Here is a 21,479-nt window from a genome sequence, read left to right as displayed (position 1 = left end):
GTGCTAAAGTGACACTCGGTGCTAAAGTTAGGCTGTGCTTTTCTGACACCTACTCAAATTTTAAACACACAACATTTAGCACAATTCAAACTGTATTTATATATGATGACTATCGCAATCGAACTTCAAAATTATCCCCAAATTGTTTGTTTCCCCTAGAGGTAGGAGCACGATAATAAATTCAAAGTTATAAACTGCTTGCATGAAAAAACATACTGCACACGTACAAAAAACAATATACTTAAAATTTATTGATGTTTATAACTTTATTAAAGAAATATATAATATCAGTAGACAAAAAAAATAATAACTTACTTTTATGAAAACTGCAATCAGCAAATATAGTCAAATACATGTTGAAAAAGTCACAAAATGAATTACACGCCATAACCAGGGTACCTTTAAAAAGCTAAGTATTTAATAATTTAAAACTTAAGTAATATAAGTAATATTTTATGATAAGTTGTTTTGAATATTATAAACTTCAATTTTTTAAAACTTAACATAAGCTACTAGAGTGTTAACTTTCTTTTTTTTAATCGAATCTTAATGACATAGAGCTAAAAAATTATATAAAGATACTTTTATTTTTTATATTCATATATATTAGGCAGTATGGAGACTAATAAATCGATTTTTTAAAATCTCAGCGTGCTATACAACAGGACAAAAAATTTTATAATTTATGGTACTCTAAAACTTTCTGACTTATGTGTTTCGCTGCTCAATGAGACTGGACAATTTAAATCATATTTAGAAGCGAGAAACCTAAAGACTTAAGTTTTAAATGTCTACCTAGTTGCTTTGGTTTCTCCCAAGCTTTCTTAGCTTAACTGTACATTTAAATATTTACATCCTATTGCGTTCACAATGTAAAATAATACAAAACTAAATTCTGTATAAAAACAAACTTTGATATAATAAATTAAATTAAAACTTGACTATAATCATTAAGAGTTTAATAGTTTGTATATCATAAACGGTGTAAACTTACTAATATTTTAACAATTTAAGAAAGACGTAAAAAAAATAGCTAATAAATATAAAAAATGTATTAAAATAACTAGCTTATTTTTAGGAAAAATTTTTATATTTGACTGAATCTACCCAGTATGACTTTACTTAATTACATACGATTGCAAAATTATAATCAGATGGCAACAAGACAGCACGAGCTTGCTTTAATTGCGTTAATAAAAAATCTGGAAACCATGATTTAAATTGAGTTTAAAATTTTTTAATGTAAAAAATTAGGAATTTTGTTTTGGTTATCTTTAATTTATATAATGTAAATAGCATACATATTTGTCATCTATAAGCAGCAGCAGTTTTTAAAATTAGTTCTAAATTAGAATATAAAATGACTAAAAATTAATTCTATAAAATACTTTATTTTTACGTATTCAGTTTGTTTTGTATTCGTATTAAAAGACGCATCATTTGCTACTCTCTAAGTCTTCCTTAAAACTTCTGAAAACTTAGGCCAACTCCTACTAGATTTTATTTGTTATAAATAAGATTTTGTCAAATATTTATAAATATGTTATTTTTCAAGTTAGTAGTATTGTTTGTACATACTAGAAGTATTTAAAACTTATGTCTACTTTAACTGTAAACCTAACATGAAATTGACTTTAACTTTATTAGAATATTAACTTTATTAGGCCATATGAATAAGGGTTAATTACTTTTTTTCAATTAGTTTAATTTTTTCAATAAAAATTAATCTATCAGTTGCTTTTCATGAATTTTTTGAATTCAAGGCGGGATTGCCACTGGCTTTATTAAAATTTTTTTCAGATTTTTGAAAGTACACGTTTTTGGGCCAATGTTTAGTTAAAAGTTAAATCTAAGGTTTAAAACTGTGTTAAGTAGTATAACAACATTTAAAAGATACTAATAATAAATGTTTTGATGATGACAAAAAATGTATAACTATATGCTAGATTTTTTGTGTGAAATCAAAATTTTACTATTTAACATGTAAAATAGTTTAAAAATTACAGGTTTTTAGTGATTTTCGTTCAAAATTCCACGTTTTTTAGCCTAAATTGTCAAATTCCAAGTTTTTCCAGGATTTTTGGTTTTGTGGCAACCCTGTTCGAGGTAAATTTTAATAAATAAACCACAAAGTTAGAGAGTATAATAGGTTTGTAATGGAAAGCACAAAATATAAAGGTAAAAATAGCTACTTTGATAAAAAAATTAATCCCCTTCAATTTTTGAGCAACTAATTTCAGCTTTCGCAGTCTAATCTTTTATAAATTGTGAACAAGCAACTTTAAAAAAATAGATTATTTAACTTAATACAAGATTTATCTTATTAAAAACATATACAAAACAGATTTTATTATGATTAGTTTTTTATCACTTTTATTTATTGAATAAAAAAAAATTTTAATTTGAAGTAAAATGCATTTAAAATTAATGAAAAGATATATTTTTAGTGATTTTTAAATTCTAGGAAAACTGGCCATAAACTTTATATTTTACACATTTGTATTATAAACTTCTAACTTAAACAATTATATCTCTAAAATTAATTGACTTTTTTTTGTTATATAAAATTTATATATGAGATGCCATAAATTTTATGAAATTATTTTTCAAGGTTTCTGAATTTTTTTAGGTTTATGGAAGTATAAGTTTTTTGTCCATTTTTAGAATAAATTTCAATTTATAATAAAAATTATCTTAAACAGTATAAAAACGTTGAAAAGAGACTGTAGTTCTACTTAAAATTATAACAAATAAATAAAATTTAGATATTACAAAATAAAACTATTGTACACTATATATTTTTCGGTTTGAATCTGAATTAGATTGTTTTACATGTAAATTTTTTTTAACTCGAAACGTCTCTTTTTTTATGATTTTTTTTCGATTCGAAATTCCAGGTTTTTCCAAGTTTTATGGCAACCCTGTACATATTTAAAGCTTTAAAAAAAGAGTCCATGGTAATTTTTGTAAAAAAAATGTTTGTACCCTCCTTCCTTTGGTCCTTCTTATCTAAAAGATAGCAGAGACGCAATTTTTTTCCATTTCAAAGTAAAGGGTTACCATGGGTTACTTGAAAAAAAATTCCAGGTTTCCTATATTTCTACCAGACATTTGAAAGTACAACTTTTTTGTCCGTTTATAATATAAAACTAAAATCTAGTTTAAAACGTTTTAATTAGTATAAAAATAAAAATATATTGCAATGCCATTTAAAATATATTTTACAATTAATAAAGTTTTAAGTAAAAAAAATAATGTTTATGATAGATTTTTGTATTTAACCTAAATTTCATTATTTATATGTAGTATTGTTTAAAAATCTAGGTTTTTCCATGTATTTTAGTGGTTTTTGTTTTTAAATTCTAGGTTTTTCTAGGTCTCTAGGCTTTATAGCAACCCTTAGAGTATTTAGTAGACTTAAATAGTATTATTATTTACATTATTTACCTTATTACATGACATTCTCCTTTACATACTTACCTAAACTAGTTAAATACACTAAAGAATGAGTTTGATTTATTCCTAATGGTATTGTTCCTAAAAAATGTTCAGCAAAAACTGGTTAAAAACCAGTTGTTACTCTTTTAGACTTATAGTCAGTTCATAAAATAAATGTTATTACTTTATTCTAAAACAAAAAACCGTTGTTGAGATCTAACCAAGCGGGCTTAAGTGCATACGCAACGGCCTCAAGAGCATACGCAACAAGCTGAAGCGAACGGTCGCTTCAATGCATATGCACTTAAGCCCGCTTGGTTAGATCTCAACAGCGGTTTCTCGCGACTATGCCAGCCTAATGAGTCCTAAAAAGGACGAAACCGGTCGTAGGTTGATGATGGCCGAAATAAATTCTAATTTATTCTAAAACATATATTCATTAACAACTATTTAGTAGTACCGTCTTTGAACATGTTTAAACTAATAAACTCACAGTTAACTAAATTATTGTTTAAAATATTCAACAACAGTTTTCCAATGGGCTTAGCTTGTTGAGCTTTCCTCCATAGGCTACTTTTATTAGGGCACCTGAAAGTGCAAAAGTATAGTTATTCAAAAAATATATAAACTAAACTTTTGTTAACTAATGACCCTAATTAAAAATTTATAAGTAATAAAACTTTTAACTAATTAAAAATCATATAACTATTCTGTTAAAAAAACGTGAGGGATTTTTTTTATTTTATTGAACTACTTCGTAAATAGTCTAACAAATTAGAAGTTTTTATTATATTATATTATTTACTTTAGTTAGTGCAAAATCAAAATACAAGTTAAAAAAAAACATTATTAAGTGAAAACAAAACAAAAACCTGAAAATTTAAGACAAATCACACTTTAGAAAACTTGTTTTGATTAAATAGTTTTATCACAAATAGTAAAAAACATCAAAATTAAATGTTTATAAAAACATTCAATATGGTCTAGAAATAGTGACTAAAGCAAGTGTAAAGCTAACTGATCTAAAATTGTGTTCAATGAAAGGTCAAAATTTTGAGAAACTTCTTTGAGTCGAGCTGAAATTAATTGCTTGTTATTTTTATGATATTAGTACAATTTTCTATAAAACAAATAAGTATTTAACACAATCCCCTTTCAAGATAGTTTGGGCTCAGCAAGTTGTTAAAGACGGTTTTACGAATCTGATCATATTTTGCTTATCATTAGTATTCGTTTAAATAAGATTTCTATTAAAGTTAAATCACCCAATGAACATAAAATAGAGAAATATGTCCTAAATATCTCTAAAATATATCCAATTTATATTTTAACAACTGCGATAACTTATTTAAAATATAAAAAATATCTGTTTTAAATACTTATTTTGAAAATAAATAATATAAACTGACAGGGTTGCCACTCGTTTTTCAAAAGTTTTTCCAGGTTTTCAAATTTTTTCCAGGTTTTTAAAAGTACACACTTTTGGGTTTATTTATAGTTTAAATTAAGTTTAAGGTAAGAAACTGTGTTAAATAGTAAAAAAAAATGGAAAAGATACAGTAAAGCTACTTAAAATATGTTTTTTAATAAAAAATTTTTTGATGACGACAATAATTTTTCATTTATATGATAGATTTTTTGAGTCACATCGAAATTTTACTACTGAACATGTGAAAATTGTTAAAATTCCAGGTTTTTAGAGTGACTTTTGTTCAAAACTCCAGGTTTTTTTTGCTTAAATTGTCAAATTCCAAGTTTTTCAAGGTTTTTCCAGGTTTCCAGATAAAGTGGCAACCCTGAATTGATCAAACTTGTAATTATACATACATAAATGTACTTTAGAAGCGGTTGTACAACAGCAAACAAACCTATTTTATTTTTCGATATCTTCTTATCGACGTATTGAAACTTTTGCAACAAGTAACTTTTTTTGTTTGTAGATATCTGACTGAAGGATGAAATTAAAGTCGGAAGGTTAAATACGTCTAAAAAATAAGAGTTCTCAAACTTAGAAAACATTTAAATTAATATAGCTTTAAAGTATTAGAATTACTTTTAGTACAATATTTACAGTTCTTCAGTTTCAACGCTAGTTCTGCAAAAAAAAAAGAAAAAATTTGCAAAACTTATGATCATTTATATATTTTTACTCCTGTACCTAATTAACGATTTTATAGTGTTCAAATTTAATAAAACATTTTTTCTAGAATTTAGCTGTATTTTTATTACTGTTTTATCAATTTTTGCATAGTTTGTTATTTCAATAATTCTTTAATTGCAGAATCGCAGTTTTAAAATCATTAGCGGTGAAACTGAGTAATTGTAAATTTTATAATAATTATACTTTTCAATATATGATATATATATGTATATCTTCAACTTGAATATATTACTACGTTAAATTTATTTTAACCATATATTTTTCAAAAAGGTTTAATATGTTTTATTCTAGGAGTATATCAAAAATTACAAATAATACTAAAACTATGTCATCTTTTATAACGCATTAGATTTTTAGTCGATCATTTCATTTTTATTTTTTATTTTGTTATTTAAAACGATCTATATAATTTAAAAACATTAACAGATTCAAAACTTCTAAACGTATCATCTCAATTTTTGCTAAACAACGACAACTAAACTTATGTTATAAAAAAAATCCGAAATGATAATGAATATATATTTCTATTTTTGTTTTTATCTACATTCATTTTTATTAAGAAAGTTATAATAACTATTTCTCACTAGTAATTTGGAGGAAGACTTATCGTAGATAAAACTTGGATATAAAAAGTGATTTTTATTAAATGTTTCTACGAAACGTTCGTTTAGAATATTGTGAAAATTAAACAGAAGAGAATTTTTAGAGTTTTTTAAACAAACTTTTATTTTTTGTATTAATAGATGTAAGTACTTCAGGTCCCGTGACTTTGACAGAATTTCTAACAGATGAAACTGGAACCAGCGTTTGAGAATTCATTTGATCCCATCTTAAAATTTTATATTTATAAAATTTACAATTTGAAGTTTTAATTTTTTATTAGTATAGTTTAGGGGTGGGCAACGTACGGCCCGCGGGCCAGATCCGGCCCCCTGAGTCAAAATGACCGGCCCCCAAACCTTTTTTAAATTTAAATGGAATCCGGCCCGCGGACAAAATTTATCCGGCCCCCGAGTGGATGATCCGGCCCGCTAGGCCTTTTATAAAATTTATATGAAATCCTACAAGCCAATGTTAATATTACAAAATTTCTACAAAACCTTTTCTAAATTATTTTCACAAAATAAACTATAAGACTTTAATCTGAAAACTTTTTTTAAATGACTTTTAATTTTTGTTCTTGTCTTGGACTTTGACTTGGAATATTCTACTAAAATATAAAGTTGAGCAGTTTTACTTAAAGTCGGTGTCAATTTTATTAAAAACTACTTTTCTTAACATTTATAAGAACAACTCACTACACATCTTGGAAAGACATCAACTTTTTACATGTCATTTTTTATGAAAATCATTATGATAGGTAAGATCATCAAAGTTAGTTCAGCAAACAGTTTTTTGGATAATTTGAGAAAGAATTAATTCAACTGACTTGAAACAGAACAAGGTACTGTAACAAAAACAGTCTTTTGTTATAGTACCTTGTTCTGTTTCAAGTCAGTTGAATTAATTCTTTCTCAAATTATCCAAAAAACTGTTTGCTGAACTAACTTTGATGATCTTACCTATCATAATGATTTTCATAAAAAATGACATGTAAAAAGTTGATGTCTTTCCAAGATGTGTAGTGAGTTGTTCTTATAAATGTTAAGAAAAGTAGTTTTTAATAAAATTGACACCGACTTTAAGTAAAACTGCTCAACTTTATATTTTAGTAGAATATTCCAAGTCAAAGTCCAAGACAAGAACAAAAATTAAAAGTCATTTAAAAAAAGTTTTCAGATTAAAGTCTTATAGTTTATTTTGTGAAAATAATTTAGAAAAGGTTTTGTAGAAATTTTGTAATATTAACATTGGCTTGTAGGATTTCATATAAATTTTATAAAAGGCCTAGCGGGCCGGATCATCCACTCGGGGGCCGGATAAATTTTGTCCGCGGGCCAGATTCCATTTAAATTTAAAAAAGGTTTGGGGGCCGGTCATTTTGACTCAGGGGGCCGGATCTGGCCCGCGGGCCGTACGTTGCCCACCCCTAAGTTAGAGTGACAATTTCCTAACCATTGTTGGTCGGCGTCAAAATGAACTTATAACCAGATCGAACTACGTAGCCAAAGGAAAAATATAATTAAGCTTGCAGGTTAGCCACTTTTTGGAACAAAAAAGTTAGTTTATGTGACCAAAGTTTATAATAAAAAATTGTCGTCCATTCATTTTTATTGGCAACTTTTAATTTATAAAAAAATTTGTAGAACAAAATTTTATTGAAATACTTGGTTAGGTGTCAAATATGCGCGAAGGGACACTTTTGGACAAGACATTTCGCACGGCGCCACTTTTGTATGGGTTGTTTTTTTTTTCCTTTTTTTTTCATTAATCTATTTTTTAATTACTTTCATTTTTACTATACTTGAATATACTTGAATACAGTGAACTTGTTTCACTAGGATCTTTTGTTAACAAACACTTAAATTTATATTTTGAATAGTTAAAATAAAGTTTAACAATCTGTTAGTAATATGACTAACAAACGCAACAGGGGACCACATTGGACTTGAATCAGCTTTGAACTGAAAACTGGGATAAAAGTTTCAATAAAATACATAAAAAATATAATTGCCAAACAGCCTAGATTTTATAAAAAATGCTTCAAACTTTATAAAAATCCTTCATGAACTAGTGTAGTCAGACTTCAAGTGACAGAAATTTAACATGTTTTTACTCAATGCTGCAAAAAACGTTGTTTTAAAGATTGTACTTTTAGAGATAAAAATTAAATGAGATTTAAAAATTAATTTGAAATAGTCTGGTGTATTAACTTATTATAAATGCTTAGTAGATACAATTTTAAAAAAAAATTCTTAAATAGATTAAGCTACCTAAAATACTCAAAACCAAACAACATTTTTATAAAACAGCTATAAATTTTACCTATTGTAATCGGGTAGGTGTCAAATGTGCAAGAAGGGACGCTTTTGCACAAAGGGTCACGTTCGCACGTAGACAATTTTGAATGTTGTCACTTTTGCACAAGGAGTAATTTTGCATGAAGACACTTTAGCGCAATGAGTCAATTTTGCACGAAAGTTGAAAAAACTAAGAAAAAAAATAAATAAATGACTGACTAACCAAAGGCAAGGGTTAGGGGTAACAGTGATAAAAAAAAAGGAAAAACAAAAAAGTATCTAAGTAAAAGAAATGTATAAACAATAAATGAATAAAACTATATTTTACTTAGGATATATACTTAAATTAATACATATTAAGTGAATGTGTGTGTTTATGTAAAAGGTAAATGAAAAATATGGAAGGTAAGAAAGCGCCAAGGTGTTATTTGAAGAAGGACCACCAATTGTGTACGCAGTTGTTTGAAATATCACGTCTTTTATTTAGTAATTGTTTACTATCTTCTGCTAAAATTGCCATTCGTTCAAGATTGCATATTTGGCAGATCTTGCTCGCGCTACTGATGTTATGGTTGGCGTGGTGAAGGATGCTCCATTCCATTTCTGGTTTGGTACCATACCTGTCAAAATACAGCCAAACGAAATGTTTCATATTTTTCATTTACCTTTTACATAAACAAACACATTCACTTAATATATATCAATTTAAGTATATATCCAAGGTAAAATGTAGTTTTATTCATTTATTATTTATATATTTATTTCACACATGTCACTTTCTAATCTCTGACATTTCATATATTCATTTTACCCTCCGACTATAATTCTTCATATCTTTATGTGTTAAGTTCTAAGTTTAATTGGAAACCTGTATTTAATACACAGATAAACCGTACTTTTTTACCTAGTGCGGGTTAGACGTTTAGAGCTTTAGACGGCTAGAGGTTTTTTACTGCAGGTTTATACTTGACATATAACCACTTTGCTGTTTTATGTTTTACATTTTAACTTTCAATTTAAACACAACCTGTGATTTATAACACAGTTAACTATTAAATATTTAAAAAATAGGTATGGGATCTATAATTTAAACACCCGACTGCTTCTTAATAAATCAATTATTTTAATAATTATTATATACAATATATATGCAACTTAAGTCATTGTGGTTTTATTAATATCGCTGTAATTTAATTATCGGTCAGTGCTTTGTAAGCTTAATAACAAGTTCGTTTTTTTGTGCTTTGTTTTCTGAAATCTTTTATTTTTACATTTAAACTAAATCTGCTTCCGAATTGCATCTAACTTTAACTTTGTTAAAATTTAGATTTATCATTATAAACACTTAATAAATAAAATGTGCATTGTATCAAGTTCCTGTGACTTTTATTGTCTTTAATGTTGTTTAATTCATTGATTCACTAATTGATGGTTATTGTTTTACTTTTTAATCAAAATAGATTACATACTACTTTTCATATTTAAGCGCTTTACTGCTTTTCAAAACATAAAGAATAAATTATCCAACTTTATAATACATATTAAAAAACTGTCCTAATGTTTAAATATATTGTGACGTAACTATTAGATATATTTTGTTTAACCATTAGCTACGGTAAATAAATTTGAATCAGTTACTCTTTTCATTCAAGTAAGTGAATATTATGATTGTTGTTTTGTTTTGTATTTTAGTTTACTTTACTTAATTTAGACTTAATAATTACAAATATTATATAGTTTTATTACAGTCGGATTTAACATTAAATATTCTACCTATTATTAACTATCAACTTCTAAAAATCTGTAAAAATTATTATATTTTAGTGAACACATGTATACACCTACTTTAGCTTCTATTCTTTAATTACAGTATTTATTTATTTTACAGAACCCAATTGAAGTGTGTTAATCCGTACACACAGAAACATATATTGGTACAATAAAGGATGATTATTGTATAAATTGTTATATAAACTTTATTCTATTATTACCCAATAAAAAATCAATAAACTTACTGGGAGTTTACTTTCAAATTGAGACTTTTGTTTTCAGCGATCAAGTTTTTTATTTTAATACTAGCAACTTCAAGTTCTTGGTTTTTAAAACTTAGTTGATCACTAAACTTTTCTTCCTAAAAACAGTATAATAACTAAAAACCTCATTTGGTAGTTCAATCAATTTTTTTTTCAAATATTTTACAATAAAAAAGATAAGAACTTTAAACATGACGCAAAAGGTCATAGCAGATATTATAACTTCTAGTCTGATTTTATCTAACAGGATACTTTTGTAGTCATTATTGACTTTTACTCTATATGTTATTAATTGTAATTTATACTTATGCATTTTTATTTATAATACAAACATAATTAATAACTTCAGATTTCAAAATTGCCTTTAATTAATTATTAATAAAATGTGTTAGTACCTATAAAACAATAACTTACACATTTTTCAATTTGTAGCTTGAATAAAATTTCACGTTTCTGTTTTTCTTTTTCTCTTGAGCACTTTTCAAGTTTTTCATTAGTAAGTTGTTGCTCAACATACTTAATTTTTTTTTCAACCTGAGCTAATTTGTCTCTTAAAACTAATGCTTCTCCTGCCTTCACATCATTACTCTTTCTTAGCTCTAATACCTAAAAGCCACCATTTATTTTTTTGTAATAAATTAAAACTAAATAAAATGTTCGGTTAAAATTACCAGACTGGACTAATTTATTTCAAATTTCATTACATGTTTACTAAACAAGTAAAGGTAAATTGTTATTTAAAGTAAGTAATTCATCTTTTGCCTTATGCTGCTAAATTAGTTTGTATTTAAATATAAAATTCAAAGTCAACACATAGTTTTCAAGTATTAAAATTTATTTGTACGATATACTATTTTTTTAATTAAGTTAAGTATTTTTTAAAGATACAACCAAAAACTATTCTAAAATAAACAGAAACATTTGAAAATTACCGAAGTGCAACCAAAAAAATATTTTAAACACCTGTGGTTATATAATTCAATGAAAAAAAAATTGCAACTTAATGACAAAAAATTAACAATATGTTAAGCACGAACAAAATTAAAACTAGTTATAGCTCAGTTAGACATTGTCTTTCTGAAGCTCTTTTAAGGTTTTTAAATTGAGTAGAGTTATATTAGCTTATTTTAAAGTGACTGAATATTAGTTATAGGTCATAAAACTATATTAAAGTTTTATTAAAAACTTTATTAAAGTTTTTTATTTTAATATGAGAGAAAAACAATTGCCTTTTCTGAGATACAGAATATGTAAAAAATTATACTATTCAGTATACAACTATCTGATTTTTTATGTTTTAAAAAGAACACAAATAGTTTTTTAAAGATTTCCACAAAAATTTCAATAAGCAGTGGTATAAAACACAAATTAGGGTATTTTTTAACAAATTTTAAACTATAGGATGTTTTAAAAAAGTACTTTGAATATATTTTTATGTTGATTGATTTTATAACTTTATTAAGCTTAGTAGAGCTACCATTAGAAATATAACTTTTGTTAGAAATGTAAACATGGTGTGACAAGATTTCATTCACTTATCTACTATTTATTTACTTTAATTTTAAGAGTTAAATAATCTTTGACTTTAGCTACTATTCATTTTCATCTTTCTAACACTTTTGATAGCAGTTTGTTAATTGATATTGTTATACTTTCATCGAAATATATGTTTTTAAGTTTACTTTTATAGCAAAAAATTTTAATTATAAAAATTTAGTAAACTTATTATATAGTTAGAAGTATCTACAATAACACAATGATAAAAAATTTGCTATAACAATTTTAAACTAAGTACAGAAGCTGCACCCTTATAGATAAATATAATAGGATAACATAATATAAGCGTTTTAATGCTTTTACACTTTATCTGATTTTTAGTCACATTAAAACTTTAAACTGAAAGATAACTGCTGCAATCTGTTGTACTGCTGGGAATAAACAAGTACAATATGAAGTAAAATTTCTACAAGCTAACTTAATCATAACTTTATCAAGTCATAGCTTTACATTTATTGCAATAGCTTTGTTTGAGTGAAGCTGAGAAAACTAATACTTAAAAATACAAGGTTGCCAAAATTTTTTTTTGTAAATTTCTTTCAGGTTTTTTAAAATTCTTCCAGGTTTTTAAAAAAGTTGTTTTTGGTCCATTTTTAGTATAAAATTAAACTTAAGTTTAAAAATGTCTAAAATTGTTAAACAACACAGAAAAAATACTTTAAAACGACTTTAAACGCGACTTTTGATGAAAAAATTATAGAAAATACTTTTATCTTTTGAATACATTTTTGTATCTTATCGAAATATTGTTACATTAAATTAAAATTAGCTTACAATTCTAGGTTTTTACAAGTTTTTTTAGTGATTTTTGTTCAAAACTCAAGGTTTTTTTATAATTTCTTAAATTCCAGGTTTTTCAAGGGTCTTTTTTTTTGCCTAAATTATGAAATTCCAGGTTTTTTAGCCACCTTGCAAGTATATTTTAAAAATAATTTGACTATTAAATAACAACAACAGCAACAATATTAATGTAACTATGGTGTTTAATTTTAGAAGTAACAGATTTGTTTTGATATTTTAATTGTGTACTTTTTACTTGATAGATCACAATAAAAGTTCTTGACTTAATGATAAGGAAATAAGGATATTTCAATTGACTAACTATGTTACCACAAAAAAGTACTCACTTGAAATCATAATTATTAGCTTCAAAATGTCGTAATTAACTGTTTTATTTATGACCAAGTTCAGTGAGAAAAAATTTGACCATGTAAACTAATTAACAACATAGTAAACTGCAATTTAACAGTGTTGTTTGCATAATAATAACTAAAAACATGTTTATGCATGAAAACATAAACGAAACTAAGATTTTGAGGATTAAAACTTTTAAATTTATATATAGTTGGGTAAACTATCAACTTTTTTTAAATCAAATTAATGCAGCAGTTCAAAACTTAAATGAAATTAAAATTTATTTAAAAGCTAGTTTAAAAAAAACAAACCAATTAGCAACAAAACATCAACACAACTCAAAAATTAATGAAAAATCAGATACTATTTTTCACTAGTATTGTACACCTAGTTAAGTCTTTGCTTATTTCTAGTTAATTAAAAAAAAGTTGTTCCGCTTTTTGCATTAGTTCATTAATTCTGCCCTTTTGTTATTCGTATTAGATTCGATTATTAGTAAAGCTTCATTTAAGCACTAACATTAACATAAGCTCCTTTACTTAGTAAACAGAGTATTTTTTATAATCAACACAAATAATTATATACACAAAACAATCATCAAACATATATAAAAATTATTTGAAAATTATACTTTAGGTATATACAAAGTAAGATTTTATATACTTGTAATAACCAACTTTGTTTGATGTTAGATACAACTCAATTCGAGTTTATTAATTTGGTTTCATTAAATACTTTTTTTGTTTTAAGATGATAAATATTTTACAATCAAATATATATTAAGTTACTATTTATAAAAAACATATATAAAACAGATGGTAATTAAACTTTTTTTTTTATCTAAAGTAAATAAAGTAATAAATAAATTAATACATACTTGCTTAGCGTAGTTGTCAGAAGAATGGTTTGTTTCAAATCTAAAACAAAATTTTTATGATTAATAGTACTAAATAAATACATAAACTTATATTACATTTGTAAAAATAACAGAAAAACTATGTATTAAAATATTTGCATCATAATCTAATTTTAATACTAACATCTTATTTTATCTCTTTTAACTTTAAAATATAAAGCTACTTTACTTAACAAAAATTAAGTTAAACTACTTCTGATCACAGCCGCTTATACAATTTCACACAAGCTTATACAATTTATTAAGTGTATTTTGATTATACATAAGTTTTAGTCAATTGTTGATAATTTATTTCTTTTTCTATTCCATGTAATTGCATAATATTCCAAAAATTCTTTGCTTTAGTCATACTTAAAAAGTAAGCTTTTCATTAACTCAAACTCATTAAAAAAACAACTATTTCATTGAAATAGTCATTGTCTCTTTCACTAAATAAGATAATGTTTCATTTTAGATTGAACTGTTTAAGGTTTATTACATTTGCTAAAAAGGGTCAGTAGTTTATGAAAAAAATTTTAAACTTGGTCATAAAAGTAGCTTAGTTATGTAAAAAAATAAGGCTAATAAAAAGTGTTTTCTCTCTTATGGCCTTCACACACAAAATTACAGATTCTGGAGATCAGAAATTTAGGATAAATTGATAAGGTAAGGTTAAACTAACTAAAGGCATAGGGGAACAATCTTGTTTTTTACAAGTTATTTTTATTTTGTTGGGTTTTATCTTAGCTATCATCACCTTTTTACCCTTTAACAAATTTTAAAGTAACTTTTGAGATATAAATAATTGAAGTTAGTGAGTTTAATAGGTTACTTACAGTAGACATTATGGTGTTTATAAAAATAGCAACCTTTGAATTTTCAACTGCAATACAAACTATATGTGGCAAATGTTACAAAAACACTCTGTGAAAAATTTTAGATGATTTGAAGAAGTGTAGGGAAGAGGCAAAATCAGTTTTTCTAAAACAGTCCCTATGTAAATTGTATCGAAGATTTATATTTAACCTTCAAGTTTTTGGTTGGAGATTTTTCTACATGTGTAAATTATTAAAAAACACGCTCTACGCGTTTTAAAACTTTTTGCAGATAGTGTCATAGAGGCTCTTCTAAATTAAAAAAAAAATAAAATTAACTAAAATGATAAAAAATTACAGAAAATTTAAAAATACCTCTACTAACCTTCTTTCAAGTTGTTTTAAAATGCGTAGAACTTTGTTATATTCCACATGTAATTTGAATAGCAGCAGAAAATGCAAAGGTTGTCATATTTATAAGCACCCTAGTAGACATAAACTAAAAAGACAAAAAAATACTACTTTATTATGAATCTATATTCTTCTTCATTTTTAACCACACTTCTTCAAACTTATACAGTTAATATATTACTGTTCAAAATATAGTTTTAATTGATTGCTAACAAAAGATTCTAGTAAAGTAACTTCACTGGAATGTAAATAAAAACAAATTATACAGTAATCTTCCTTTATTCTACCAACATATGTTTCTGTGTGTCAACGAATCAACACACTTCAACTGGGTTCTGTAAAAAAATAATTACTGTAATGAGAGAATAGAAGCATAGAATAAAGTAGGTGTATATATGTTTTCATTAAAATAAGATATATTCTACAGATAATAGTTATTAATAGGTGAAATACTTAACATCAAATCCGACTGTTATAAAACTGTATGATATTTGTAATTATTAAGTCTAAAATAAATAAGTAAACTAAAATTCCTAATTCTATATAACTTTGATTCAATCATTACTAACATTCAATATATAATATACATGTTACACCGAGTTTCTGTGACTTTTATTGCCTTCAGCGTCGTTAAGTTTTATTAAATTTTATTGATTTATTAACTAATGGTTAATGTTTTATTTTTGTTCTAAATAGATTACATAAAAACAAAATTAACGTTCTTACAATACAAATTAAATAGTTTAAATAACCTCATTTACATTGTGACGTAATTATTAGTTGTAACAAATGTATTTTTTTCGTTAGTTAACGACAGTAAATTTTGATTTAGTTATCTTTCCTATTAACGTAAGTTGTTTGTTTATATTATGTTTTGTTGTGTAATTTAGCTTACTTATTTATTTTAGACTTAATAATTACAAATATCATATAGTTTTATAACAGTCGGATTTAATATTAAGTATTTCACCTATTAATAACTATTATCTGTAGAATATATCTTATTTTAATGAAAACATATATACACCTACTTTATTCTATGCTTCTATTCTCTCATTACAGTAATTATTTTTTTACAGAACCCAGTTGAAGTGTGTTGATTCGTTGACACACAGAAACATATGTTGGTAGAATAAAGGAAGATTACTGTATAATTTGTTTTTATTTAGTTAATATATTACTATATTTAAGGATTAAATCTTGAAAAAAAAAGTTTTTTTATAACAAAAAGCCTTCTTCAGGGTTGCCACAGATCAAGCTGAGAAAAAAATCCCTACTTTTCCGGACTTTTCACTAAAATTTTACTTACTTTTCTCAATCAAACTCTTAGTTTAAATTCATTCTAAAATACATAATCTAACACTTGAAACTATTTAAAGCTTTCAAATTAATTTTAATACAGGTTAAAACAACAGTTTTTTTTTTGCTGAATTCAATAATCAAACTTTAACACATCACTTGAACCATCTGTGTATGATTGATGTATTTGCAATAAACAGCTTTATCAGCAAAGTACTTGAATTATTACCTTATAAACATAGCTTGTCTGAAAATGACACAATTTTTTAGCATTTCCTAACATAAATGTATCTAAATAAACAAAAAGACATATGAGGAACTTTTACAATTAAAACCTTAAAACAATAAATAAGTTAATCAGACACTATTTTTTCTTATATGTAGTTAAAATTATTTTCTCCGTTTCTTTATTAGCACTTCAACCTCTTCATCTAAAGAAAATATTGTTTCCTTCATCTGGTCTGCATCCCGCTTCATTTTCTTGACAGTTAAAACCATTTGCCTCATTTTATTTGAATTGTTCTCATCGGTTGCCCCTACAATTCTTGAAGAGAATCTTTTCTCTTGATCTAGCCACAACTTGTGGCCTTCATTTATTTTCTATTTGCACTCATTTATTTTTATCTCCAATTTTGCTGCCTCAATTATTTACTTAAACAAAAAACACTTTGATTCTAAAATTATGCTAGATAAACTTTTGTGTATATATCACAGTTTCACTATGGGAAGTGTCCTTGCTACAGATTATCAATACTAAAAAGCTTACAAAAACTGCTTGTAGGGTAGTTCAAGTAGGGTAGTTGTTCAATAAAGTAATAGAAAATTTTGCAGTTTTGCAGTTGATATTTTATTCATTTATACTAGATGAAGACATTGGAACTCAAACAATTTTGTAAACTTTTAGGAAAATTTTGCACTTTTAGTCTGACTTTTAAGGATTTTGAATTAATTTTTTACCATTTGAAGGCTTTGGAAAATATGGACTTTTGTAAACTTAAACAGACAAAATCTGACTTTTTATCAAGTTTTTTTTTTTCCTGACTTTTCCTGACTTTTGTCATTTTTTTTAGTTTTTCCTGACTTTTCCTGACTGTGTGGCAACCCAGCTTCTTTTATTTTGATTTTTATTGTTTGAAATATTTTCTTTTTTTTTAATCTTGACAATTCAAACTTGTTGCTTCCTTTAAAAACAAAATATGATTAACTTTTGAGTTATAGTAATTTTTATACAAATTTCAGATAAGTATGTACCCTAACTACTTTATCATCAGCTTTTGATAACATTTTCAACTCAATTAAAATCTAAATTCTCATGTATTTTTTAAGCAATCAACCACAAATTTCTAACAAACGTTTTTTACATTATGATAAATATTAAACTTTACCAAACAATCAACACAACAGCATCCAAGACAACCTACAACCGGTTTTGTCCTTGTTATCTGGACTTTTAAGGAAGGCATAGTTGCAAAAAACCGCTATTGCGAGCTTAACAAGCGGGCTTAATAACAAGTACTGAACATTTGTGGGTAAAGTTGAAAAAATTGGCACAGCTAAATCATTCACAGCTCAACATCTCAGACATTGTCAGCTTATTGTGAGATTATAGTCTATGCTTGTTTATAATCAGTTTTAGCTGGTATTTACTTTGGCCAGAAATATTTTCTTTTTATGATCATTAAGTTCTTTTTTTCAAATTGTTACAAAATAACTTTTTCTTAACGTAAAGCCAGTATTTATTATGGCCATCATCAACAAAGTTGGGATGCTTCCCCTGCCTGAAGAGTCTTAACAAGGTTGAAACGGGTTGTATGTTGTCTTGGATGCTGTTGTTGTTTATTGTGTGGCAAAGTTCAATATTTATGATTGATTTTGCAAAGCATCTCAACTTTGTTGATGATGGCCATAATAAATACTGGCTTTACGTTAAGAAAAAGAGTTATTTTGTAACGATTTGAAAAAAAGAACTTAATGATCATAAAAAGAAAATATATTAATATTTCTGTATTAAAAAAAAAACTTTATTTTTACTTCAAGTTTTAAATTTCTTACAGTACAATTATTTTTAAATTAAGTTAAGATTAGACTGAGAAACTTTTTGCGAACAATAGCTTAGCAACTGCAGGAGTAGATATATTTTTAAGGGCACAAGGGGGTAGAACACTTTTTTCACAATTTAATCTTATTTTATATAGTTTTTAATAAGCTACAAGATGCTTTTTACAAAATTTAAAAATTCAAAAAAAATTTTGAGTCAAATTCGAAGGCAACAATAGGATTTCTTACCTCAAATTTTCAGAAAATGTTCCTTGCAATATTTAGAAAATTCTTTTGGAACAAAATTTAAAAAAAATAATAATAATAAATCTATAACCAAAAAAACAAAAAAAAAACACTGTTTTTTTTATACAAATTTTTTTTTTTTTTTTTCCGACAAAATTTTCCGAATATATCAAGGAACGCTTCCTAAAATTTTGAGGTAGTTATCTCAAAAAACGTAGAAGATAGATTTTTAGTGAAATAGTCGATTTTTGCCATTTTAGTTTGCCGTCCCAAAAGAAACCTTTTGTTGCCTCCAACTTTTCCGGCTGTATCTCAAAAGTTATTTTGAATTTTTAAAATCTGTAAAAAGCATCTTGTAGCTTAGTAAAAACTATATAAAATAAGATCAAATTGTGGAAAAATTAATTACCCCCCCTATGCTCTTAATGAAGTAGTCTTATTTTTGGATTTCTACTGTAGCCCTTCCATATGGCACCTATGAGCTCTCTGACTTTGTACACACATATCTCAAAAACAATTTAGCTATATAAAACCATAATAGCAACTGTTAGCTAAGTTAAATATAATTAAATTAACATCAATATGTAAAAAAATGCCCTCAATCAAGCCTAAATATTTAACATACTAAAATAAAAAGAAAATGATTAATAAAAAACCTTAAAAAAATAGCTAAAAATAAAAGCTAGCTAAAAATTAAAGCTATCTAAAATTACAGAAAAATACTCTAATCAGACTAAAATTTTCAAATTAATAAGCAAGCGTAAGCCAGCCTTGTTAAATAAAAGTTCTAACTAGCCTAAGCTATACATTTTTTAAAAAAGGGCACGTTTTTTTTTTTTAATATAAGTAGTGTATCTTTAATTTAATGCCTTAAAGATACTAACATGGTAAATATTTGCAAAGTGTGTCTGTGTAATTAGTAAACACTGTAAAAAAGTATTTCTTGCAAGCTTGATGTGGTCTGCTAAAGAAAGTTTTGCCTCAGTATTATTTAGCTTGAAGCTACTTTCCCAAACCAAATTGGGGGTATAAATAAAGTTAAGAGTTTAAGTTTAGAAGTAGCCAGTGTTAATTTTTGTAAAAATGCCCTTAACAAGTTTTTAAAAATCTTAAGTCTCGAAACACTAAGAAATTTCTTAATGTAACTGAAAAAAGACTAATGAAAAAACAAAAACCTACTCAATATTTTTATCTTCTTGGCTTTTATATATGAAAGTTTGAAATTTTTGTTTAAAGTAACATTTTAAAGGGGCAGGTATAATTAAACATGATGAACTTACTTACCTGACTGTCAAAAAATGATTTATTATTGTTTAAATAGAAGAAAGATAGTGTTTAATTACTATGAAAAATATGTGCAATAGCTTTGCTAAAAATAAATTTTATGTAGAGCTTCCCTCTAACTGTCTTTCAAAAGGTAGTATATAAAAAAGTTATTTATTAATGGAAAAAAACTCTTAACGGCTTGTCATGAGGCAAACACTGAAGAGGTTAAAATCTTCACATTAAAAACAGCTTTACTTGAAGCACAAAATGTTTATATATATTCTATAATACAAACTATAAATTTTTACCATAAAAAAAATAGTTTAGTAACTTTATCAATGAAAATATTAACATGTTTTTGGTGGTTTACATTGAGTAGGTATAATTAAATACATTGTGTTGGATTTAAAAAATAAATAGAAAATCAATACCATGAACTTTAAATGTATTAAAATATTTCAAACCTTTCTGGAATAAAAATATGTTCCTGTTGTGCTTGAACTTGAGTAGCATTGAACTCAATTTCATCTAAGTTGACCTGGCTAAGTAATATATCATCATCATCTAAATCTTTTACTAATTCTTTAGACTTTTTGCTTTCAGGTTGGTTTAAAAAATTCTTATGCAGTTTTCTTTTTAAATTTGGTTTAGAGGAAGCTTTTGAATGGTGCATAGTATATAAAATTTAATATTTGTTTGCAGCAGTTATTTTTCAAATATTAACTTTGAATATTATTATCTAAAATTATTACAAAAAAATATTTAATTTGTTTTTTTTTTATTAACACTAGTAGCGCCTTACAACAGAACATTTTTATTCTAATTTTGTCAGCTACCAAAATCTATTTTCTTTAAATAGTTTTAATAGGGTGGCTTCGCAGCGGGCCACCAGATCTTTCGCTTTACTGAGCACGAAGTATAGATTTTTTCAATGAAGTAAAATCATTTAACCCTATAAATTGATGCTAACATAAAATTTTTTGAATGAAACAACAAAATCTTATAACACTCAAAAAAATATTGTCCTGGACATGACTTTAAACTTATCCTGGTGCATGACTCGAAAGGTTTTTTCTTACACCTGGTCCTTGGACCAAATATTTGAGCGTTTTCGTTCAATAAACAATAATAATAAACAGTAGTAATGGTGACACAGTTAAAAGCACATAAATAAGTAAAATTGATGTTAGCCTAATTTAAAATTGTGATAATATTGTGTATACTATAGTATTTGAAGTCCATTTGCTTAGTTGAAGCTTACATTATTTTCAAAACTATTTAGTTAAC

At 25.7% G+C, this 21,479-nt stretch overlaps 1 protein-coding gene across 1 annotated transcript in view; it reads right to left on the bottom strand.

Moving 5' to 3' along the window:
- The window catches only part of LOC145833547 (uncharacterized), a 36,689-nt gene extending 15,845 nt beyond the window's left edge, over positions 1-20,844 (bottom strand). The window contains exons 1-9 of the mRNA XM_082940718.1: positions 20,657-20,844; positions 14,101-14,140; positions 10,947-11,138; positions 10,515-10,630; positions 6,322-6,428; positions 5,307-5,423; positions 4,457-4,514; positions 3,932-4,026; positions 316-399 (exon numbers count right to left, since the gene is read on the bottom strand). Coding sequence (XP_082796844.1) covers positions 316-399; positions 3,932-4,026; positions 4,457-4,514; positions 5,307-5,423; positions 6,322-6,418 — 451 coding nt within the window. The 5' untranslated portion in view covers positions 6,419-6,428; positions 10,515-10,630; positions 10,947-11,138; positions 14,101-14,140; positions 20,657-20,844. The remainder of the gene's footprint in view (positions 1-315; positions 400-3,931; positions 4,027-4,456; positions 4,515-5,306; positions 5,424-6,321; positions 6,429-10,514; positions 10,631-10,946; positions 11,139-14,100; positions 14,141-20,656) is intronic.
- Positions 20,845-21,479: the final 635 nt, after the last annotated feature.

This window comes from Thalia democratica, chromosome 1 (assembly GCF_965202585.1).
Source record: "Thalia democratica chromosome 1, ktThaDemo2.hap1.1, whole genome shotgun sequence".
Lineage (NCBI taxonomy): Eukaryota > Metazoa > Chordata > Thaliacea > Salpida > Salpidae > Thalia > Thalia democratica.
This window is presented reverse-complemented; position numbering and strand designations above follow the sequence as displayed.